Here is a 25,301-nt window from a genome sequence, read left to right as displayed (position 1 = left end):
CGGACTGCTTCATTATCTGAGGGATTGCAAATGGAACTGAATACTGTCCAATCATCAGCGAACATCCCCACTTCTGACCTGATGGAGGGAAGGTTGTTGGTGAAGCAGCTGAAGATGGTTGGGTCCAGGACACAGCCCTGAGGAACTCCTGCGGTGATGTCCAGGGGCTGAGATGATTGGCCTCCAACAACCACTACCATCTTCCTTTGTGCTAGGTATGACTTCAGCCCCACTGGAGAGTTTTTCCCCTTTTATAAAAAAAATTTGTTCATGGGATGTGGGCATCACTGGCAAGGCCAGCATTTACTGCCCATCCTTAATTCCCCTTGAGAAGGTGGTGGCGAGCTGCCTTCTTGAACCGCTGCAGTCCGTGTGATGAAGGTTCTCCCACAGTGCTGTTAAGTAGGGAGTTCCAGGATTCTGACCCAGCGATGATGAAGGAATGGCGATATATTTCCAAGTCTGCATGGTGTGTGACTTGGAGGGGAATGTGCAGGTGGTGTTGTTCCCATGTGCCTGCTGCCCTTGTCCTTCCAGGTGGTAGAGGTCACGGGTTTGGGGGTGCTGTCGAAGAAGCCTTGGCGAGTTGCTGCAGCGCATCCTGCAGATGGTACACACTGCAGCCACGGTGCGCTGGTGGTGAAGGGAGTGAATGTTTAGGGTGGTGGATGGGGTGCCAATCAAGCAGGCTGCTTTGTCCTGGATGGTGTTGAGCTTCTTGAATGTTGTTGGAGCTGCACTCATCCAGGCAAGTGGAGAGTATTCCATCACACTCCTGACTTGTGCCTTGTAGATGGTGGAAAGGCTTTGGGGAGTCAGGAGGTGAGTCACTTGCCGCAGAATACCCAGCCTTTGATCTGCTCTTGTAGCCACAGTATTTATGTGGCTGGTCCAGTTCAGTTTCTGGTCAATGGTGGCTTCCAGGATGTTGACAGTGGGAAATTCGGCGATGGTAATGCAGTTGAATGTCAAGGGGACATGGTTAGACTCTCTCTTAGAGTCATAGAGTTATACAGCACGGATAGAGGCCCTTCGGCCCATCGTGTCCACGCCGGCCATCAGCCCTGTCTACTCTAATCCCATATTCCAGCATTTGGTCCGTAGCCTTGTATGCTATGGCATTTCAAGTGCTCATCCAAATGCTTCTTGAATGTTGTGAGGGTTCCTGCCTCCACAACCCTTTCAGACAGTGAGTTCCAGACTCCAACCACCCTCTGGGTGAAAAAGTTCTTTTTCAAATCCCCTCTAAACCTCCCGCCTTTTACCTTGAATCTATGTCCCCTTGTTATAGAACCCTCAACGAAGGGAAAAAGCTCCTGAGTATCCATCCTATCTGTGCCCCTCATAATTTTGTACACCTCAATCATGTCCCCCCTCAGCCTCCTCTGCTCCAAGGAAAACAAACCCAATCTTCCCAGTCTCTCTTCATAGCTGAAGCGCTCCAGCCCTGGTAACATCCTGGTGAATCTCCTCTGCACCCTCTCCAAAGCGATCACATCCTTCCTGTAGTGTGGCGACCAGAACTGCACACAGTACTCCAGCTGTGGCCTAACCAGTGTTTTATACAGCTCCATCATAACCTCCTTGCTCTTATATTCTATGCCTCGGCTAATAAAGGCAAGTATCCCATATGCCTTCTTTACTACCTTATCTACCTGTTCCGCCGCCTTCAGGGATCTGTGAACTTGCACACCAAGATCCCTCTGACCCTCTGTCTTGCCTAGGGTCCTCCCATTCATTGTGTATTCCCTTGCCTTGTTAGTCCCTCCAAAGTGCATTACCTCGCACTTTTCCGGGTTAAATTCCATTTGCCACTGTTCCGCCCATCTGACCAACCCATTTATATCGTCCTGCAGATTGAGGCTATCCTCCTCGCTATTTACCACCCTACCAATCTTTGTATCATCAGCGAACTTACTGATCATACTTTTTACATTCATATCCAAGTCATTAATGTAGACCACAAACAGCAAGGGACCCAGCACCGATCCCTGTGGTACCCCACTGGCCACAGGCTTCCAGTCACAAAAACAACCTTCGACTATCACCCTCTGCCTTCTGCCACTAAGCCAGTTTTGTATCCAAAGTGCCAAGGCACCCTGGATTCCATGGGCTCGTACCTTCTTGACCAGTCTCCTGTGGGGGACTTTATCGAAGGCCTTACTGAAATCCATGTATACCACATCCACTGCGTTACCCTCATCCACACGCCTAGTCACCCCCTCAAAAAATTCAATCTTGTTGGAGGTGGTAATTGCCTGGCACTTGCCACTTATCAGCCCATGCCTGGATGTTGGCCATGTCTTGCTGTATGCGAGCACAGACTGCTTCATTATCTGAGGGGTTGCGAATGGAATTGAATACTGCAATCATCAGCGAACATCCCCATTTCTGACCTTATGATGGAGGGAAGGTCATTGATGAAGGAGCTGAAGATGGTTGGGCCTTGGACACTGCTCTGAGGAACTCCTGCAGCAATGTCTTGGGGCTGAGATGATTGACCTCCAACAACCACTACCAATTTCCTTTGTGCTAAGTATGACTCCAGCCACTGGACAGTTTTCCCCTTGACTTCACTTTTACTAGGGCTCCTTGGTGCCACACTCGGTCAAATGCTGCCTTGATGACAAGGGCAGTCACTCTCTCCTCTCCTCTGGAATTCAGCTCTTTTGTCCATGTTTGGACCAAGGCTGTAATGAGGTCTGGAGCCGAGTGGTCCTGGCGGAACCCAAACTGAGCATCGGTGAGCAGGTGATTGGTGAGTAAGTGCCGCTTGATAGCACTGTCGACGACACCTTCCATCACTTTGCTGATGATTGAGAGTAGGCTGATGGGACCGTAATTGCCCTGATTGGACTTGTCCTGCTTTTTGCAGACAGGACATACCTGGGCAATTTTCCACATTGTCGGGTAGATGCCAGTGTTGTATCCGTACTGGAACAGTTTGGCTAGAGGCGCGGCTAGTTCTGGAGCACAAGTCTTCAGCACTACAGCCGGGATGTTGTCGGGGCTCATAGCCATTGCTGTATCCAGTGCATTCAGCCATTTCTTGATATCACGTGGAGTGAATCGAATTGGCTGAAGACTGGCTTCTGTGTTGGTCGGGATATCGGGAGGAGGCCGAGACGGATCATCCACTCGGCACTTCTGGCTGAAGATGGTTGCAAACGCTTCAGCCTTGTCTTTTGCACTCACGTGCTGGACTCTGCCTTCATTGAGGATGGGGGTATACACGGAGTCTCCTCCTCCCGTTAGTTGTTTAATTGTCCAACACCATTCACGACTGGATATGGCAGGACTGCAGAGCTTTGATCTGATCAGTTGGTTGTGGAATCGCTTAGCTCAGTCTATAGCATGTTGCTTCTGCTGTTTAGCATGCATGTAGTCCTGTGTTGTAGCTTCACCAGGTTGGCACCTCATTTTTAGGTACACCTGGTGCTGCTCCTGGCATGCTCTTCTACACTCCTCATTGAATCAGGATTGATCCCCTGGCTTGTTGGTAATGGTAGAGTGAGGAATATGGTGGGCCATGAGGTTACAGATTGTGCTGGAATCCAATTCTGCTGCTGATGGCCCACAGCGCCTCATGGATGCCCAGTTTTGAGCTGCTAGATCTGTTCTGAATCTATCCCATTGAGCATGGTGGTAGTGCCACGCAACACAATTGGTGGTTTCCTCAGTGTGAAGACGGGACTTTGTCTCCACAAAGACTGTGTGGTCACCCTACCAATACTGTCATGGACAGATGCATCTGCGACAGGTAGATTGGTGAGGACGAGGTCAAGTAGGTTTCTCCCTCGTGTTGGTTCGCTCACCACCTGCCGCAGGCCCACTCTGCCAGCTCGGTCGGTAGCGCTGCTACCGAACCACTCTTGGTGATTGACAATGAAGTCCCCCACCCAGAGTACATTCTGTGCCCTTGCTACCCTCAGTGCTTCCTCCAAGTGATGCTCAACATGGAGGAGGACTGATTCATCAGCTGAGGGAGGGCAGTAAGTGGTAATCAGCAGGTTTCCTTGCCCATGTTTGACATGACATGAGCAGGTTATTGGTGAGTAAGTGATGCTTGATAGCACTATCAACACCTTCCATCACTTTGCTAATGATTGAGAGTAGACTGATGGGGCAGTAATTGGCCGGATTGGATTTGTCCTGCTTTTTGTGGACAGGACATACCCGAGCAATTTTCCATTTTGTAGGGTAGATGTCAGTGTTGTAGCTGTACTGGAACAGCTTGGTTAGAGGCGCGGCTAATTCTGGAGCACTATTCTCCAGATGTCAGGAGGTGGTTCTTTTCCCAGAGAATAGTGGACCTCTCGAAGAGGCTGCTGGCCCCTGCAGGGGATGTCGATTCGCTGAATTCCTTCAAGCAACAGCTAGACCCGTTTCTGGCTAGGGCGGAGATGACCTCTTACAAAAAGGTAGGTAATGCATAGAATTCATGGCCAGAATATCTACAGGTCTAGTTTTGGTCGTCAAAGGGGCTGGAGAGGAATTTCCCAGATTTCCGCCCCCCCACAAATTGGCCTGGATTTTTATCTGGTTTTTAACCAGATCATCACATGGTTTTGGGTGGGGCAGGGAGTATATATATAGTGATACGCAATGTATCACAATTGTGTGGGGCAGGCTGGATGTATCAGAGGATCTTTTCCTATCCATCATTGTTTGTATAATGGATGATCAGAGGGGATTGAGAGAGTGTACTATTTGTATGCTGAGGTTGAACAAAGAAAAACCCAATTATCCTTTATTTAGTACTGCAGTCTTCTCACATTTCTCTGGTTTCATATGTTGACTGTGTCATATACCTCTATTATATTCTATTATTACAAAGTTCATGATTGTGTACAAGAGAAGAATAACAATTATTCTGAGCAAAATTACCTTATCTTTTTCTGTTCAGTTAAGTCACCCTCACTAACCAGCATGGCTGATAGCAACCGAAGGGTAGAATTGGCGGATTTGGATTGGTTGTTCTTCATCCCTAACAACCACCGTACCAATAGCTTAATGGCCTGAACCTAATGAGAAAAGTTGAAATTACTGCATTACGAATGCACAGAATTTTTTTTGACTATCTACATTTGTAACATACTGTAGTTCAAACATCAGTTGACATTTTAGGCCTTTTTGTTTTTATGTGGTCAAAACAAAAATGTAGAAAATAGTAACTTCTAAATTTTTTTTATAGTTAGGCATGAATACACAGGCATGCAAATCTTAATATTAGGCTTTCCAATAGTTTTAACTAGTAATAGTTAATAACGGTTATAATTTATTGCTGTCTCAGCTTACAGTACCTTAGCTAGCACTTCTGGAGAGACTTCTTCATTTGGGGTCCACAATTTACCATTTTTCCCTCCAGGGAACTAGAGAAATGAGATGTTAACATTTATTTGTATATGAGAATAAATGAATAAAAATATATTTTCAATAAATAACGCTCCTCGTCTGCTGATGGTAATCATCATGGGTTATATCCCTGAAAAAGACTTATGTTACTCTGCAACTTTTCCTAATCACATTAATCACAAGTAGCCCCTTAGCAATCACACCAATCTTCTCCTCTCCCAAAGATGGTAACTCATGGTGGGGTATGGATCCAAGAGCAGTATCTTGCCCAAGTGGCCATTCTTCATGTGTTAGTCACGACAGTGAGTGCCATCATTGCAGTTGGGCCTGATCTCGTTCTCACGCAATAGCTACACACATACACTTCCAGCAGAGGGTGTAGGTTAGATACCTAAAGCAGGATCCCAGACTGATTTTGTTCAGAGGCAAGGCGGCCAAATACGTCCCCATAACTGATCTCATTCCAGGGCAGCTAACACCCAGAACAGACTCCGAAGCTTTTTTGTCTACAGGATTGTTAAACATATTAAGTAGCATTTTTAAATTTTGAAAACACAAAAACAAATGGAATATATTAGAACAGCTAGATTTGATCATTTGCTACAAATCAATGGGTTAAAAACTATAAATATTCTTATAAAGAAGATCATAGCAGGTGTGTTCAATATTGTAGTACAAACTCTTGGTTCAAAAGATTGTGGGTTTAGATGTAATCCTTGTCCTAAAAGGAGGGGGGAGAATACTAACAAATCAATTTTGGCACTTAATCCTGATCTACCGATGGATCAGTAAGGTTATTTCTTCCCATTGTTTTTATGGCTATGCCAGGAAGATTATTGAGTATTACCATGACATGCAGTGGGGCAGGCATCTGTGTACTAATGAACTATAAATGTTCCAATTTATATTGGGGTCAAAACTCAGCGAGTGAAGATTCTGATATAACAAGTATAAGATTTACTGATATAATACTGAATACTGATTTAATTTTTGAATTTCTAAGTAACTCCCTGGAATATATCATGAGCAGTTTAACTTGCACTGACTGAGGTGAGACAAGTTTATGAAAATCTGGCAAATGTTTATAAGCTGCAGTAAATGAATAACACGTTGGCCTTGAATTTCCTCAGACTTCCTGCCATTGCGCTGCCGTCACTTCATCGGAAGTGTGGCAGCAACCACGTTGCCGCATGTAAATACCGTTTCTGCCACAATACTGATGAAGTTAACACAGTGCAATGGCAGAAAGTCGGAGGAAATTCAGGATCATTATTTCTGGCAGATTCATGAACAGGATAAATCAATGGTTCTGAATAAGCCAATTTCTATAGAAACTCAACATACGATGAGGAAAGCACAAAGGAGCTTAATAATATGATGAAACATTTTAAACCTAAGGTGACAAACTGGGGTTCTCAGATTTCACAATACAAATGCCAGTACTTTTAGTAGAAAAACAGAATGAAGAAAGCCACCATGATCATCATACCCATGAAAAATAATTGGAATTTTAGCAATATCGATATAAAAATTATTTTGGAAACTAAATGCAATGCACAAACTCGACATACCCTGTCATTCATAAGTAAATCTTTGACAATAAAATTTGCAACCACCGACTTCATTGGAGAGGCGAATTGATCTGGTGCCAACATAGCAATGTGTCCTAAGGAGACGAGTGGCGTTATCAGCTGTTCTGGGGTGTCAGCATTCAGGCTTTTGCTTAGTGGCTGAAGAAAACAAAGTGATCATACACAGAATTTACAAAGTGATAAATTTCAGTAACTAAGGACTTCAACAGCCCATTGAAAATGCTATACTCGCCTCTAGTTTTAAATACTCAATAAGGCCACAAAGATTATGCAATGTTTGAGCTGTTCAGATCTATGTTGAAACTAGAATTCTTTCCATTAACTGAAAGGCTATAGACATTTTCAAATAGCAACTTACAAATTCAGATTAAGCCAGATAGCTTCCTATTTCTTATAGAAACTATAGAATGATGGAGCATTAGACTTGTAAGTGGAAGACATGAGTTTGAATCCCAACTTTGATCTTTCAAAACATCTATCTAATTTCTGCTCATATCGGCAAAATGGACACTAAGATTTTTTTAAAATTCATTTAAAAATTGTATTTTAGTCTTGATGACTTGATTACCGTCACCCTGAATGGGCTTTCAGTGCAACGCTCCACAAACAATATACATTGAAATGTTTGGCATAGTATTAATGCTCTTGTCTGATTATACCATTAATTTATGTACTATACCAGCAAAGAATAAATCACCACAAAACAAAACCAAAGTTAGTTCAAATACCTCAAAGATCTGTGCCAACTGTACTTCTTTGTTTGTGAAGATGGCATGAATGCAGTGAACGGCTTGCTTAGCCTGGCGAGGGGTACCTCTCTTTGCTTTCTGATGCAGGATAGGAATGAGTGTGCTGCAACAAAATGATCAATGTTTATTGATTAATAACATTTTGTATGGCGAATCTAGCTATGCTGCAAATTTCTAGCTTTCTTGACATTTTAGTTTCCTTTGCTTCGACTACTAGTCTCCCTCTCCGCGACGATTAAGATTATATAAATTCAGATTAGTCTACCTCATTTTTGACATACAAGTCTTTACATACAAGCGATTGGGCCATCAGCCTCAGAGAAGAATCACAAAAATTATTTTGCCGTAAAACTTTCTCCTCTCAATTGGTATATGGGTCCCATTATTTCCCTACTCTGCTGTATACAAGACTTTTTGAAGACTCAATGAACTAGATGATACTTAAGTGAGCAAAGATTGCAAATAAGCAAGCATAGCCTGAAAAGGGTTGACTAAAATTGCCCAGTACTGAAGAGAGAAAATTAAGCCATTCCTCTAAAGATACAGGCTTTCATATTGAGGTTCTTCGGAAGCCATGCCATGAGAAAGCCCCATTTGCAACAAGTCCTGCCTGTATTATTATTAAGGATGGGATTTATTCTTATTTCTAGTGGGAATGCAAGCAATCCTGAGATCTTGCAACATTAACATCTAGCCACTGCCAAACAATGCTGACGTTAAGAAGGCCACAGTTAAACTTGCATCTGATTGTTTTAACCAATGGATTTGAAAGGCAATAATCTGGGATGTAAAAATGGAACACCAACATTAAATTTCCAAACACAAACACAGTATAACTAATTACAAGAACATGCTTGAAATAAAATGGATTGACAATTAGCATAATGATTGTGTATGCAAAATGCCTAAAAATGCCCAAAGATGTCCTCAAAATGGAGTTTTCAGCATTCATGCTGAACTCTGGGGAAACAAAGTTAATTCTAAGAACTAAGATAGCACTGTGAGGAAAAAGGATCTTTCACAATGAGCATCTAGTTCCAATTAGTGTCTGGAACTAAGTTCACCCAGACTTGTCAATGGTGAATAAAGGGTTATGCTTGGCTGATCATGAAAAGTACCACCTTGAGTGACCATCTTAATCTTGCCCTGTTTCCCCTTTGTGATTCACAGCCAGACAAAGTAAAAGGAGTCTTCACGAGTAGACCTGGGGGACCTGATTCATATCTGGTTTGTTTTACTACAAATATTTACTGCCTGGCAAACATCTTTGCAGCTAATTGGCCTATCTAGCTTTCTCTCTTGTATTTAAGAATTTGCTCATTATAAGTGCTCGTCACGTGCCCGCCTAAAATATCGTCATCAAATAAGAGAATCTCTATTATGAGAAGGATCACTCCGATTGGTTAAGGATATGAAAAAATGGCATGGAAGGAACTCATCTTGAGAATCGAAAGTATAAAAGATGGTGTTTTTGACACAAAAGTCAGTTGAGGAAGGAAGAGAAGTCGTCAGGGAATGAGAGAGGGGTTACAGGAGTCCAGACTTATCTTAAGAACTCTGTTAGAAATAGGCAAATGATTCAATATATAACATGTATGTAAGAGTTAAATTTCCAAGAACAGGAGCAAGTTTAGTTATACTGAGAGAGAACAGACCTTAAAAGGAGGAAGAAAGATTACGATGACAGTCATCACGGCGACAACCCAGCAGCAAACTCAAGTATCCCAGACGGAGGTGAAAAAAACAAATCTACTGTGCCAACTCAAAAGGACAAAGTCAGATAACCTCCTGAAATCTTTGCCAAAGCTGCAAGCGGAACTAACTAAATTCTTAATATATCCAATAGATATTTTATTCAAACTTGTAACTTGTCAACTATTCATGGAGTTTCCTCTAACCTAACTTTGTTGACTTTTGTCAATCTTGGACACTGAGCAAAATATCAACTTGCAATAAGGAGAGCCTAATTGATGCTGAGTTACTGTGATTCACTTAAACTGCCTTTTTAACCTCATTAATTCTGACAGTTAACAATATTTAAACACTCAATTATAAGATTGAGTTGTTGCCCCTACTCCACTACTGGTGAAGGCTTGATGTTTACTATTTTTATTAATGATCTAGATGTAGGTGTTGGGGGAACAATCTGCAAGTTTGCACGTGATACCAATATATGTGCGAGAGACGGGGCTACTCGACTACGACAGGCAAATCTAGATGCGCTGGGGATTGGGCTTGTGACTGGCTAATGATGTTGAACTTAGAAAAGTGCAGTGTTATGCATGTGGGCAGGGTGAATGCTGAATGTACGTACCCCCTTCAGGGAAATTTAGTGAAGCCAGTGGAGGAAGAGAGAGATCTGGGTGCTCTAGTGCTTAGGTCATTAATCGTTCATGACCAATGCGGTGAAGCAATAGCTAGAGAGAATAGGGTGTATTTATAGGACGATTTACTGAAAGGCAAAGCATATTATTTTGTCCTTGTACAAGAACTTGGTTAGGCCTCAGTTAGAATACTGTATCCAGTTTTGGTCCCCTCAGATGATGGGTAATATTCAGGCTTTGGAAAGGGTGCAGAGGATGGCCACAAGTTTAAGTTCAAGTTTAAAGCATCTTAGTTACCAAGATAGGATCAAAGAGCTGGAACTCCACACTTGAGAAGTGTAGACTTAGGGGTGATTTGATCGAGGTTGAAAAGATGACTAAGGGAATAGATTGTGTTTGTGTAGACAGATTGTTTCAATTAAATAGATTAGGGAGGATTAGGGTTCACGAACTCTCGTTGTATAAGGGCAGAACTAGGTTAGATGTTAGGATGTGCTTATTTTCCCAGAGAATAGTAGACCTGTGGAACAGGTTGCCAGCTCATGACATGAATGCTGAATTCCTTCAAGTGAGAACTGGACTTGTTTCTGGCTGGGGCGCGATCACCTCATACAAAAGGTAGGTACTATATAATATTAATCAGGGCCCCTGGACTAGTTTTGATTGCCTATGAGAGTCAACGAGAAATTTTCCAGATTTTTTTTCCACCAATTGGCCTGGGATTACATGGCTTTCGGGTGGGGTGGGCAGTGTATATATTGTGATGCACAAGACATGTCACAGCTTTGTGGGACAGGCTGGATGGACCAGTGGGTCTTTTCCTGTCCATCATTGTTCGTATATTGAACCAGTAGTCAGCCAGTTGTCCCTATGTTTAGTTTCACAAGTATGTACGTATCTATGCATGCAGAGTACACTGATATGGGAGAACAGTGGCCACGAGCGGGTAGCGTTTGCTCACGGCCCAACCTGTTAGTACAGAGATCCTCGGTGTGATTTGATAGATTAAGTTACTGGATCCTTTGCCGTGATTTGGTAAGTCACTGAATCCTTAAGAAAAATTTACAATTTTATTTTAAAAACCTAAATTTTCTCCCTCATTATAGAACTTGCAGAGGATTCTGTTCCATGGGCATTATCTCACCAGTTGGCAGATACATTGTAAAAGTACTATGTGCACTTTAAAAGGCAAATAGTCAGTAAACTGGAAAAGAGCATCAACAGGCCCAGGAGTGGCTGAGAAGGGAAGCTGGCAGTAGTAAGACAGCAAGATGCACCAGGGAACGAACAGCAGAACCAGCAAATAGGGTACCATTCAAGATAAGACGGAGTTACAGGATGCAATGAGGATACAGTATATGACAACATATAATGGAGACATTAGCACATACGGTCAAGAAGGGTGGGTGTGTGGGATGGGATGGGAGGTGACAGAACAAAGTGGAGGGGATGAGACAAGCTGTGTGACTGGAGGTGCAACCTGGGACAAGGTGGCTAGAGAACCATCTGTTTCACATGGCCTTTTGCTGCTGCCATACATCCTCTCCAGATCCTTCCCCTCACTCTCCATCCCCCCATATATGAATCACTTCCCCAGCCACTGACCATACCTCCCACTTACAAAAGAAAAGAGAAACAGGAAAACCAAATAAAAGACAGACAAAACACAAAAAAGGAGCGTCCGAAAACAATATGACATAGATACAAAACGAAGAGAGAAGCGGTCCATCCACACAACATAAAAACAACAGACAGGTAAGACAGACAGCATACCCTATGACTTTTCAAGAGCAATGCCACTGGACATCTTCTAGTGTATGTATATAAATCTTTTACAGCTGCAATAAATACTATTTGACTACTCAGAATACACATAATTTTGCAACTTTTGCACATTTTCTCTTGTACAAGAAAGTTTTCTTCCAAATATGGACTTACGAACGAATCTGTAGAAGGTCTGTCTCTATTCTGTGTCCAGTGTTTCTGAAGATTTGAATAGCAGCTTCGGCTACTTTATCATCCTCCATCTTTAGACATTGCAAGAGCGATTCATACGTCGCTGAAGAGTGGAAGGAGGTGGGGTGCGTGAATGATAAAACCTGCAGGACAGTAATTGGGAAAATATATTGGAAGTTTTTTCAATTATCTTTTTCTTCTTTAGCATAATATACTCTACTTTTAAATAAACCACAATTTTCAAATAAATTTTTGTTCAACAGGGACTCTGATGTTAAACAAAACCTAGAAGACGATTCATTATAGCTGCATAATATTGAAAGTTTCAGGAAACAACAATGGAACCAGGCTATAAAGAGAAACTAGGCTAGTCTGAAGTTTGTGTAATATAACAGCAAACACAAATTACATTTACAATTACAGGGTCTTCATGCTTCTGGGAGGTCCTACATAAATGCAAAGGCGTTGCGACTGAAAACTCTAAATTTAAACCGGTTTGAAGTCAAGAGCTTTACTTTCAAAAAGTCTGAGAGATGAATACCTTAAGCAGCTCCAAGCCTGCCCTAATTGCTGAATCGGGTGTCACACCTTCCTCTTCATCATCTGCAGTTCCTTCTATGGATTTGTTCATTAGTTTCACTAAAGAGCTGCAAAATGCACAAAACATTTGTAGCTTAACAGTTACGGCCATTTGAATGAAAACAAATTAATTGCTATCCTCCCACCAATATGTGTGAATAAAAATTCACATTTTTTCTTTGAACTGTGCAAGTTATAGAGAGCTCAATTTAAAATGCAGTTTTCATGTTTTCCTTCCACCTGCGAACTGCCTTGGAAGATTTTTTTGTGTTGAAGGCGCTATATAAATGCAAGTTGTTGTTAGTGTCAGTGACTGATTTGCAGGGTGTTAGAGAAGCTGATCCAGAATCCCATCCTATCATGTTGTATTGGGCAGACTGGTGGGAAATCTGATACTTCTGAAATCCTGTTGAATGAAGGTAACTGCTCCAAACTTCAATTTGTGGACTTCAGGCAATAGCTGATAAGTCTGTGTCCAGTTTTCTTGCAGTTAGGTTTTCCCAGAAATATGTCCTCTTTCTTAAATATCAGTTGCAGGGAGGGAGAGCCCCAGCCTACATCAATCTGACACTAAGTATCCTGTAAGGAGTGGTCAGCCTCAAAGTAGGTGCGTTTGTTTGCCAAAGCCCCACACATAAGGATTAAACATTAGTAAGGAGTAAGCCTGGTGCATGGCATTGGAAGTCTAGGACATCAAGGAGATGGCACAGCGTTAAGTGCCCTGCATAGATCTTTCCACCACACTGAAGGCTTCAAACCATTGTATAAGTGATGAGAAAATCAGAAACTTGGAAACACAGTTGCGTCAAGGAGCCTCACTCCACTTCACTCCAGTGTTAGGTCAGGCCCTGACTTTGGATTCAATGCTGCATTTATACTGTAATTGTAATACCAGTGTGCAGCAAAATGGTTTTGCACTGTCACTACAGTTGTAGTAGAAATGGAACCCTTAAACAATATATATTAAATCAGTTTAATCTTGATAAAAGCACAATTATACAATGAGTGTAGTGAGCCATGAATTTTTAATTATTGCTATTCTCTGAGTGGGAGGGGGAAATATATTAATTAAATGAGGTCTCAATCTATCTCCTCAGCACTTAAACCATTCTTTCATAGAAATATTTCATCTAGTTTCTGGAATTAAGAGGTTGCAGTCAGAATTTAGTTTCTAAAATAATTTACTTCAGTTTATATTTTGTACAATTTATTTAAATCCAGCAATGTGTGTTTTGTTTGTATAGACCAACAAGCTCCCCTTGACTGCATTACTATCATGAGCTCTTAAAAATATAGCAGATAAGCATCAAGGGACAAGAGACTAGCATAATGTAGCAATGAGAAAGACATGCAACAAATTGTTCAGAAAGAGTAAAAGAAGTGCAGCTACACCTTATGCTGATAGACAAGAATAAATTCAGTGATACTGTCCCAGAAGTGTTTAAAAAGGTATAGTACACATTCCTCATCTTCACCGGGGCAAAACTATACATAATTTACCAAATAATCAATTTCTGATCAAAATAATTCAATTCCTAGTATTATTTAAATTATAAGTTATTTATTTTGATGGACAAAAGGGACAAAAATCCTATTTGAAGAGCAAGTTATTAAATTCATGCACAGAAAACAAATGTTCCATTCTCACATTCATCATTAACAAACTTTGCAAGATACGATTTTACTAAAATAACTCCAAAAGTTTTGTAAAGCAAACCTTATAGCTTCCGAATCAATGTGCACTGGTGCAATCCTTTCCAGTAGGAATTTCACCATTTCCAGAAAGGGATTAGTGGGCTGCTTGGGATTTGCTAGTTTACGTGTAACTTCTCTCTAGTTAAAACAGGAAACATGTATTGTTTAACCCACATTCAAATGTTACAACCGCAATAATGCAAATAATAATTGGTTCAGGAATGAGTCATTAATGGTTATTCACAAATTGCTCATTTTACAGAGATAAGCTGGTAAGTAGTTTGACTCCAAACAGTGGATTATCAATGCACTGTCCCACGAGTGTAAGAACATGGGTTATTATAGAAATAACCATACATGCCACCTGAAGTGTTTTAAATTGACAGCATTTCACAAGAAAAATCAACTTTTTTCACTGGGGTTGGAGGTTGTCACTTTCAATCATTCAGGTCATTTGGATGGCTGAACCAGAATCTATCAGAACTGATTAAATCAGTTGGTAGACAGGACTGAACTAATCATACCAGTACAAGGCAAGCCTGGAGAATACCAGAATGAGAAAGGTTAAACTGGGAGGGGGGGGGGGGGGGGGGGAATTTTAAGAAGCAAAACCCATCGATTAGACTGTACGTTTATCCACTGTTGTGCACAAAATTGAAGTTAGCTGTTAGTTTCCATGAGTCAGTTTATGTGTTTAATATGTTTGTGTCCAATAAAGAAATAAGCAGCTTTCAAAAATTAGATTTTCCTTAAAGGAACTTTGAAGCATGCCTAACCATTGTTTTATGTGAAGGTTTACTTTCTTCAAGATCGGTGGCACCTGATTTTTTTCTGAGATACGAAGGATGGATATTCCCTAGTGTGAATGTAGTAGCCAGAGGTATTTGAGCATTTCCATCAACACGCTTGCTGAATTGCCAGGGTTTGGAAATAAAATGGTGAGTAGGGTTGAAGAGGTGCTAAATTTGAAACAAAAATTACACTGAGCTTTACATTCCGTTAACAGCAATAAATCCAAACTGCTGATAAATGTACCAAATCTGGTGTCAAAAGTTCAACAGTTTTGGGCAGATCAAATATGGCACAAGGAAACCAAGGTGGTGTGGTGAGGGAATACATATTATTACACAGTATTTACATCACAGAAATGGGCCATTCGACCCAACAGGTCGATGCCTGTATTTATGCTCCACGAGAGCCTCCTACCATCTTACTTCACCTCACTATCAACATATCCTTCTATTCCTTTCTCCCTCATGTACTTACTTATTTATCTAGCTTCCCCTTAAGACAATGTCTTATCATTAATAATAAAATAATATGATCAGGTTATTTTAATGCAGATCAAAGCCACATACAGTAATAATTTTTCCCTTACCACACAGACTTCTGCTTGTTTACATGAACATGCTGGGCTAATCAGCAGCTCCAACTGAGCCCGTAGCCTCTCATCATCACCCAGGACCTGGTTAAACTTCTTCATGAAATCTTGTGCTTTTCCTGGGTCAGGCAAATTTTCTGCTCGCAGACATAACAGATTTTAAAATTATATATAGTAATCAATGCTCGCTTATAACAGTCAGGATTTTTATTTTAATTTATTATTGAACATTTCCAAAATCCAATTTAATTTGTCACACTACTTTCTGCACCCATAAATTTTGAAGAGGTAGGTTACTTACCTTTAAGCGAGTCAACTTTGTTCTTCCAATTAAGTTATCTTCTACTTACCAGGGAAACTAAACTGAGAAATCACAGGGATCCCTGTCCTTTAAAGAACTTTTCAAATGAAACCCATGAGCTCCCCTGCCCACAACCTAAAATGGTGTTGCCCTCATGTTGGCATCTTCATTTTTTTTCAGCCAGAGGTGGCAAAGTAGCAAAAGGTTAAGCAATGTGACCACAAGGCCACATTTCACCTAAGCAGGAGGGGCTTATTTGTAAGGTTTTTTTTGCATTTGTTGTAAAAGCAGATTGTAGTAAAGAAGTCTGTAGCAAGGTTAACCACAATAACATATGTTTCTCACTACTTAACAAATGTCAATATTTCTAGAATAAAAATGAGAACAAAACAGGCATGTAACACCATCAACAAATAAATAATTGAAGAACTTGAACATGGTCTCCAGACCCAAGGTCCAGAGGGAAAGTGGGTGGGAAATGTGATATGTAGCAGCTAACTGCTAGAAGAGTGATTACTAGACCTAAAGGAGGAGAATCTACCTTTCTTTTTCAGTTATTATCCTCCACATACCATGGGTAACTCTGCTAAAATAGTCTCTCTAGGAGAGAGAGGACTGTATCTGACTATGGTCTACGGCAGAGGTTAAAGCTTTGTGAAACTGCAGGTCCTGCTTCGGAGTCGAACATAGTTGTTAGTACTCAGCCAAACTGTCAGCCTAGGCACTCTTTTGAAGTTTCACAAATGGAAGCAAATGTTCCAGTGGAACGACCCCTGCCAGTGGCGCTCTCCGTACAACATGGTTACAGTGCACGATCAGTCAGAGAGTAATCTGGTAACAGGTGTGCCCAGAACAACATCTCATAGGGCAGTTTATCAAGAGACTCTTGACCCTGCCCAAGTAGTAATCAGGGGGAGCAGCCAGTATTCTCTCAAAGGGAGCGAAATACCTCTAAAATCCAAAATCTACATGCCTTTCACATTTGTTTTCGAGCAAGACAGAACAATCAGATTATAGGATGAGGTGGCAGTGGACAGATGACATAGCCTCAGAGTCTCCTTCACTGATTCAGAATTCCCCGACCACGAGATGAACTCCAGGGGCCTTATGAAGTGTCACCATGGGAACTTAAAAGATGACTGCTGTGTGGTCTCAAAGGTGAAGCAGAATTTTGTTGTGGCATTTTTGACTGGACCACCAGATTAATTAATATCGAGAAACCTCTCATACATGATGAAAAGCAGCGCAGTGATACCTGCAATCTGATTCCTACCAAAGCAAAATCTTGGAATTCAGATTTTTCTAGGTTCATAAGGACAGCTATCTCAGGGAAGCCTTGCATTATCTAAGGCCACCTGTGAGCATGACCCCATTAGGCAGTCATTTAAATGACAGGCCTGCAACTTCAAGTAGTGTTGATAGATAGCTATCAGGCATATTTTTGCTGGTGCCAAAGCCAAGCTGAATTACAACACCTTGTATTTTCTGGAAGTGAGCATTACAAAAGTTTGTGTGACACTTTTGGTGGTTCTGTAGAAACAGAATTTCAGTTCTATGGATAACAGATAGTTTCTACAAGGTGCAGCTCCCAGAAAACAGATATAACAGTGCCCCAAATGTGTTTTTTTTAAATGGCAGGTAAGGCAGTGAGTGGAGCTAACACTCAGGTTTAAAAATTGGGAAAGGAACCGCGATGTTCTTTTCAACATCATAAAAATCATCTGAGGAGATGTAGCTTGCTGAAATAGAGGGTCCATTCACTACTTATAATTTATCCTACACAGGAATTTGATGATTTTATGTCACTAAATTGAAAATTCAATGCGATTGCCTCCCACCAAGGTTACCAAAGCCAAAGCTCGAGGCACAGGAACAATCGGTTGTATTGAGAAGCAGAGGTAGATAGATTTGTATTGTAGTGAAGGTTTGGGCCGTAAACATTTTCTGTTGAATTTCACTCAGAACGAAGGTTCCCACTAATCTCCTGCTGCACAAAATTATATTCCTGTTAGCCGTTTGTATTTTATTCAGACCAAGGATTGCATTCACAAATCAACGGCTCTGCTGAGAAGCTGACTGACTTTGTCCACTCAGCTGCTTTTGTCATCCAAATGGTAAATTAACAAATGGACAGCATGGCACCGTTGGTGCTTCACAGTATGGGAAAAATGGCCTACTTGTTAGGCAACAAAATTTACCAATACAGATAACAATGCAATCCTGTGATATACTTCAGAACTGCAAACTGTGTTCTATAGCGTGCAGCTTGCAAGCCCTTTTCTTCAGGGAATTGGGTTGTGCACATGAAGATTTCTTGATCCGTAGCTGGAAATGGTACCAGGCTTGTAGAAATTTGCCCTTCAGCTTATTACTTCTGGCCAACATGGTACGCTGCTCAGGGAGTAAGCCCATATGTCTGCTTTCCTGATACTGAGAGATGGGAAGGGGTTTACCAGCGATTCTGTAAAAAAACAATCTCCAAGAACTATGGAACAGACTAGTTGTTTTAACTAATATGTCAATTCAGTATTCAGACAGTCAATTGTGATAGGTGCATATTATACCAAGGCACTAGGCTGAAGGCTATCTGCCCTACTCCTTCCTGTTGAATTGACTTCCATGTGAAAATAAGTGGTCTTACGGAGAAGTCCTGCCTCTGGTCCATTCTTTAGGTGTTGTCACAAAAAAAGTACTGCTCCCCATCCAAAAAAGCAGGCGCTTGCTCTTGCTTAAGTTGTTAAGATTGAGGCAAAAGCAACCAGGCCTGACTCATTATCAAATTTTCCTTTGCTTCCCTTTGAGGAAGAACCTAGCCAAACCACCAGGCGGAGCTGCAAACAGAGACCAAGAACGGGATTGTGTGCAAAGTTGCAGACGTATCCTACTACTCCGTAGCACAGTGCATTGTTGGCCACAATGCTACCTTGGGTTCTTCATTATTTTGTGTCTCTTTTGTTGATGTTGAATCTGTTATTTTGATTTATATTTATGAAGTCCCCAGAGTTCTAATCATTTTCCACAGATTTTTACAAATCAAATCTGTGATGCATTCTTTTTACACGTGACTGATGTGTACTGACGACTAATGCTAATGGTGCGATGAACAGAATAGTGTAGTCATGGAACATCATGGCAAAATACTCCTCAGATTCTCCTGAAAGCATAACTTACCTTACCCATGGTATGTGGAATATAACAAACGTAGAATGAATCCTATTTATATTCACTCATATTTACTATGGTCAGCCAGGCAGAGCGCTTCACAGGAGAGAAGTATTCTATCTTGGCAGGAGAAAAACTAATCTAACTTGATCACAATCCCAAAAATATGCCTATTGCTAGATCACAAAGCAATACCTGCAGAGGTCATCAAGTCTGCATCTTGGATTATGCTCTGATAGAAACATGGCACTTTTAGGGTGTGGAGTGGGAAAGGATTGTAGAGAAAGATAGAAGAGATGAATGGAAAGAAAATAAATGGAATACAAATTTTCACTTTACATTTAAGAGACATGAATTTGTTAATAATTATGCAAAAGATCAAAAAGTGTCCTTAACAGTGATGCAATTATGCTAAAATCTTATTTGTAGTTATGTTGGTTATGAATTTATAAAAGTTCAGTTTTATTGTCACATATCTGTAGAAATATTAGACCGAATCATTTCAAAAATAAAATATTCTAACTTTTTCTTTAATCCAGGAGTTATCTCAGGACCAATAAGGATTAGATACGTTTTTCTCCAGAAGAAAGGCGGCTAACAGAATATCTGATGAAGAAAAAGAGAAACTACTTCTACTGGCTGCCGAGACTAACTGTAGAGCATAAACTTAAGACCATCATCAAAAGAACAAAGGGAGAGGTTAGGAGAACTTTATTTTTATGCAACGGTTTATTAAGACATGGATTGTCCTACCAGAAACTGTGGAGGAAGCAGAATCCATAATAGCATTTAAAAGGGAAGTGGATAAATGGTTAAAAAAGAAAGGGCCTGCAGAAAGGGTAGAGAAATGAGACAATGGATAGCTCTTTCAAAGAGCTGGTGCAATTGAATGGCCTCCCTCTGTTGCAAAATTATTCTATAAGCTTTATGATGCAACTGTTTAATCCATACAGTACAGTTAATGCTGCTTGTTAGTTGAATGAAGCTCACTTATGATCCGGATAATCGCCTTTATGCACAGTTTTTTTAAAAACCTAATAGATAAATATACTGGGTCTCTGCAGGCAAGTGTACGAGTTTTTCTAAATTGTATTAATGGCATTCCTGCAGTATTTGTCGGAATTGCTACTTTCTTGTCATCGCTTTCATTTCAGAAATACTGTGCTGCTTTCTATGCAAATGAGTTATATTAATTTTAACAGTCCAGTAACAAAGTAATGCAAATATTAAGCATTTGCAGAGGATGTAAATGGAAAGGCTGCAATCATAAAGATAAAATATGGTTCAAAGATGCTAGATATTAAACCCATGCACTCTACCACTGAGTTGTATCTCCAAGCTTGAGCAACATGTCTGATGAAAAGCCAAATCTTTTCAAAAAAGTGTATAAACAAACAATCACATGCAACACAAGAGTATTTGCACCTTTGTGTGCGTGATTAATGCTGGTGAATATAATTACTCTGTAATTTTATTCCAATGATGTAGATTATGCAATCAAATGATCACCATTCAAAATAATGGAATTTATAGTTCCATTCTATGATATTGATAAATTGGTCAAAACTGTACAATGCTGTGCAATTATAAATTTCAAATTTGGGTTCCTTAAATTGGGAGAAACAGAAGTGAAAAAGTAAAGACCGCTGTGACAATATTTTGAGAGACAGGAACACATCAGATTGTAAAAATTATGAAAACACCATTATTCACATATTCTAAACAATTTTACAACACCAAGTTATAGTCCAGCAATTTTATTTTAAATTCACAAGCTTTCGGAGGCTTCCTCCTTCCTCAGGAAGGAAGGAGGAAGGAGGAAGGAGGAAGCCTCCGAAAGCTTGTGAATTTAAAATAAAATTGCTGGACTATAACTTGGTGTTGTAAAATTGTTTACAATTGTCAACCCCAGTCCATCACCGGCATCTCCACATCATCACATATTCTAATAAGAGGGTTACATCTATGAAATTAGAGCAAAATAGCCTCGCAGCTTTAATGCAAATAAGTAGGTCACACAACTAAATGGTATAGAATCAAATGAAAGATATCATACTTTCATAAACAGCATAAAAATTCTTTCAGAATCAATATTATCAAGTACTACACTTTAATAACAAGAAAAACTGTGTACTTACTTGCTATGGCCATTAGTTTGGCAAACATTGCATTATTGTTAGCCTCTGACTGGAACCAAAACAAATGTTTAAAATTAGAGAAACAAAGTCTTCCACCTGTTCAAAAGAACAACAGACATACTGTGCAGATCTTTCCAGATGAAGCTACTTCTCCTGCTTGGGTAGCTTTATTACTGCAGTATTAGCATTTTCAGTATCATTGCGAGAGCTGAAAATGTTCAAAGCTAGTCACTTAGAGGACAGGAAATTCCCTAGGTTAGTCATCATTCCAATCGTGAAGGATAAAACAAAAATTGAAGTCAGAAATGTACCCTGAAATAAGAGGGGCTTCTGAATAAATTATTAAATATTTTTGTAATTACCGATTTCCAATGTTAAAAACAACAAAAGAACTTGCATTTATATAGTGCTTTTCACAACCTCTGGATGCCTCAAAATGCTTTACAGTCAATTAAGTACTTTTATGTTATGGTGTAGGCAAGTGCGACAGCCAATTTATACAAAGCAAGGTCCCACAAACAGCAATGAGGTAAAATCTGTTTTAGTAATTTGGTTGTGGGATAAATGCTGGACAGGACATAAGGAGAACTCCTCTGCTCTTTTTGAATAGTGCCATGTGATCTCTTATGCCCACCCGAGAGCACAGACGAAACCTCGGTTTAACGATTCATTCGAGAAACAACACCTCTGATAAGTGCAGAACTGAGGGAATGCTGCACTAAGTGTCAGTCTAGAATATGTGCTCAATTCATGAGTGGGGATTGAACCCACAACCTTCTGACTCAGAGGCAAGAGTACAATTAAAATTTGGTTATCTAAAAAACAAAAATTACAGAATAATGGAAACATTTCAAAGTTGATTTTACATAGGTTTTAATCAATCAAGATGATGTGCTCATCAAATGTTAATATAACTTTAGTAAGACTTACAGCAGGCTGTTTGTGCAGGTCTAATAACTCCCGTACATGACTCCGTAACATGTTTTGGCACTTCCACATTTCATTCAATGCTCTGTGGGCAAAATCAATATTTGGAACTATATCATAAGCTTAGTTCAATTTTCATATACAGAGCAGCCACTTCCCCTGCTAATGCTGGTTGCTGCAATAGAGAACAGCTACCATAGATATATTGATCCTTACATTCTTTAAAAGAAGTTCGACCTTCATACAAAAATAGGATTCTGCAGTCATCCCGCAGGGGGAAGAAAAAAATACCCAGGCACATTATATCCTTTTTGGAAATTCATGCCATCATGCTCTTTTCAATTTATCTCCCTCCCCTCAGTGTACATAAGCTTTCAATTTGAACTGCATGTTTAGTATTTTGACCAGAGGAAAGACAAGAGTAACACTGCCAATGAATATAGGAAGACCAAGACCAAAGTACTGGAGAAAGAGGGAGCTGTTCCATTGGGACGGGCTTCACTTAAACCGGGCTGGGACCAATGTCCTGGTGAATCGAATATCTAGGGCTGTGGAAAGGGCTTTAAACTTAAAAAAAAGGGGGAGGGGAGGGAGGGGTCAGGTGAGGGGAAATTTAGAAATCTAAGGAGAAAAGTTAAGGCAACAGAGCAGTGTAGTGATTTGGGTAAAGATAAGCAGACAGTGGCAGGAAGGGACAGAGTGCATCAGCCAATAAGGTCAAAGCAGGGAAAAATGGTAAAAAGTTAAAAGCAAAGGCTCTTTATCTGAATGCACAAAGCATTCATAGCAAGATAGACGAATTAGTGGCACAAATAGAGATAAATGGGTTTGATCCAATAGCTATTACAGAGACATGGTTGCAAGGTGACCAAGGTTGGGAAATAAATATTCCAGGGTACTTGATGATTCGAAAAGACAGGCAGAATAGAAAAGGGAGGGGGGGGGGGGGGGGAGCCCTGATAATAAAGGATGACAGAAAGACAGTGGTGAGCAAGGATCTTGGCTCAGAAGATAAGGAAGTAGAATCAGTATGAGTGGAAATAAGAAATAACACAGGGCAGAAAACACTGGTGGGCAGTGGTTTATAGGCCCCCTAACAGTAGCTACACCATTGGACAGAGTATTAATCAAGAAATAAGAGGAGCTTGTAACAAAGGTAATGCAATAATCGTGGGGGACTTTAATCTTCGTATAGACTGGACAAATCAAATTGGCAAAGGCAGTATGGAAGACAAGTTCATGGAATGCATTTGAGACAGTATCCTAGAAGATGTCATGGAACCAACCAAAGAACAAGCTATTTTAAATCTTGTATTGTGTAATGAGACAAGGGTAATTAGTAATCACAGAGTAATGGCTCCTCTGGAGAAGAGTGATCATGATATGATAGAATTTCACAGTTTTGAGTGATGTACTCAAGTCCGAAACGAGAGTCTCAAACTTAAATAAGGCCAATTACTTAGGTATGAGTGGCAAGTTGGCTAAGGTAGATTGAGAAATTTAAATTAAAAGGTATGACGGTAGAAAAGCAATAGCAAACATCTAAAGAAATATTTCAATATTCTCAACGAACATACATCCCATTGAGAAATAAAAACTCCTCGGGAAAAGTGGTTCATCCGTGGCTAACTAAAGAAGTTAAGGATAGTATCAGATTAAAACAAGAGGCTTGTAATGTTGCAAAGAAGAGTAGCAAGCCTGAGGATTGGGAGAGTTTTAGAAACTAGCAAAGGATGACCAAAAAATTGATGAGATAAAATAGAACATCAACATAAACCAGCAAGAAATATAAAAACAGATTGTAAGAGCTTCTACAAGTCTGTAAAAAGGAAGAGAGTAGCAAAAGTAAACATTGGTCCCCTAGTGGCTGAGACAGGAGAAATTATAATGGGGAAATCAGGAAATGGCAGATGCATTAAACAAATATTCTGTATCTGTCTTCACAGTAGAAGACATAAAAAGCATACCAGATATAGTGGGGATCCAAGGGGTGAACGAGAGGGAAGAACCTAAAAGTAATTAATATCAGTAGAGAAAAAGTACTTGAGAAATTAATGGGACTAAAAGCTGGACCTGATGGCCAACATCCAAGGGTTCGAAAAGAGGTGGCTGCAGAGATAGTGGATGCATTGGTTATGATCTTCCAAAATTCTCTAGATTCTAGAATGGTCCCAGCAGATTGGAAGGTAGCAAATGTAACCCCACCATTTAAGAAAGGAGGGAGAGAGAAAACAGGGAACTACACGCCAGTTAGCCTGATATCAGTCATCAGGAAAATGCTGGAATCCATTATTCGTACCGACCGATCCTTTGTCCCATTCACCGTCAAGTCGGATTACCTGAAGGAGCTGGGGATCTGGTTCGGGGGGGCCGGGGCGTGCACCAAAAACTGGAAGGAGCGTATTTCCAAGGTGAAGCAGAAACTGCGACTGTGGGATTGACGATCCCTCTCGATCGTGGGCAAAAACCTGGTCATCAGGTGTGAGGTACTCTCGGTGTTGCTGTACTTAGCACAGGTCTGGCCCATACCTCGCTCCCACGCCGTGACAGTCACCCGAGCTATCTTCCGCTTTATCTGGAGATCAAAAATGGACCGTGTCCACAGGGACACTATGTACAAATCCCTGGAGAAAGGGGGAAAAGGCGTGCCCAACGTGGCCCTCATCCTGATGGCCACTTACGTGTGCGGCTGCATCAAGCTGTGCGTAGACCCTCGGTACGCAAACACAAAGTGTCACTACGTGCTGAGATTCTACCTATCCCCGGTGTTGCGAAGGATGGGCCTGGCCACGCTGCCACGGAACACTCCGTCCAGTTGGACCGTTCCGCACCACCTGTCCTTCGTCGAAAAGTTTATGCAAAAAAAAACACTTTCGACCACAAGGCGATCAGTAAGTGGTCCGCACGTAATGTCCTCTAGACCCTGCGGGAAAAGGAGATGGTGGATCCTGTCGTTTGGTTCCCCGAGCAGATTGTTAATGTCATTTGGCAGAACGCCTCATCGCCAGAACTTTCAAACAAGCACCAAGACATAGCTTGGCTGGTGGTGAGAAGGGCCCTTCCTGTCAGATCCTTCATGCACTCCCGGACTCTCAGCATTACCGCATACTGTCCCCGAGGAGGCTGCGGTGCAGACAAAACC

General features: G+C 40.9%; 1 protein-coding gene across 7 annotated transcripts in view; it reads right to left on the bottom strand.

Moving 5' to 3' along the window:
• The window catches only part of pds5a (PDS5 cohesin associated factor A), a 215,291-nt gene that overhangs the window by 46,741 nt on the left and 143,249 nt on the right, over window positions 1–25,301 (bottom strand). For all 7 annotated transcript variants that reach the window (XM_067988550.1, XM_067988542.1, XM_067988526.1 and 4 more), the window contains exons 14-23: window positions 22,163–22,244; window positions 21,233–21,281; window positions 15,629–15,768; window positions 14,273–14,388; window positions 12,518–12,623; window positions 11,959–12,119; window positions 7,676–7,799; window positions 6,927–7,085; window positions 5,304–5,372; window positions 4,888–5,024 (exon numbers count right to left, since the gene is read on the bottom strand). In XM_067988550.1, coding sequence (XP_067844651.1) covers window positions 4,888–5,024; window positions 5,304–5,372; window positions 6,927–7,085; window positions 7,676–7,799; window positions 11,959–12,119; window positions 12,518–12,623; window positions 14,273–14,388; window positions 15,629–15,768; window positions 21,233–21,281; window positions 22,163–22,244 — 1,143 coding nt within the window. The remainder of the gene's footprint in view (window positions 1–4,887; window positions 5,025–5,303; window positions 5,373–6,926; window positions 7,086–7,675; window positions 7,800–11,958; window positions 12,120–12,517; window positions 12,624–14,272; window positions 14,389–15,628; window positions 15,769–21,232; window positions 21,282–22,162; window positions 22,245–25,301) is intronic.

This window comes from Heptranchias perlo, chromosome 1 (genome assembly GCF_035084215.1).
Source record: "Heptranchias perlo isolate sHepPer1 chromosome 1, sHepPer1.hap1, whole genome shotgun sequence".
Lineage (NCBI taxonomy): Eukaryota > Metazoa > Chordata > Chondrichthyes > Hexanchiformes > Hexanchidae > Heptranchias > Heptranchias perlo.
This window is presented reverse-complemented; position numbering and strand designations above follow the sequence as displayed.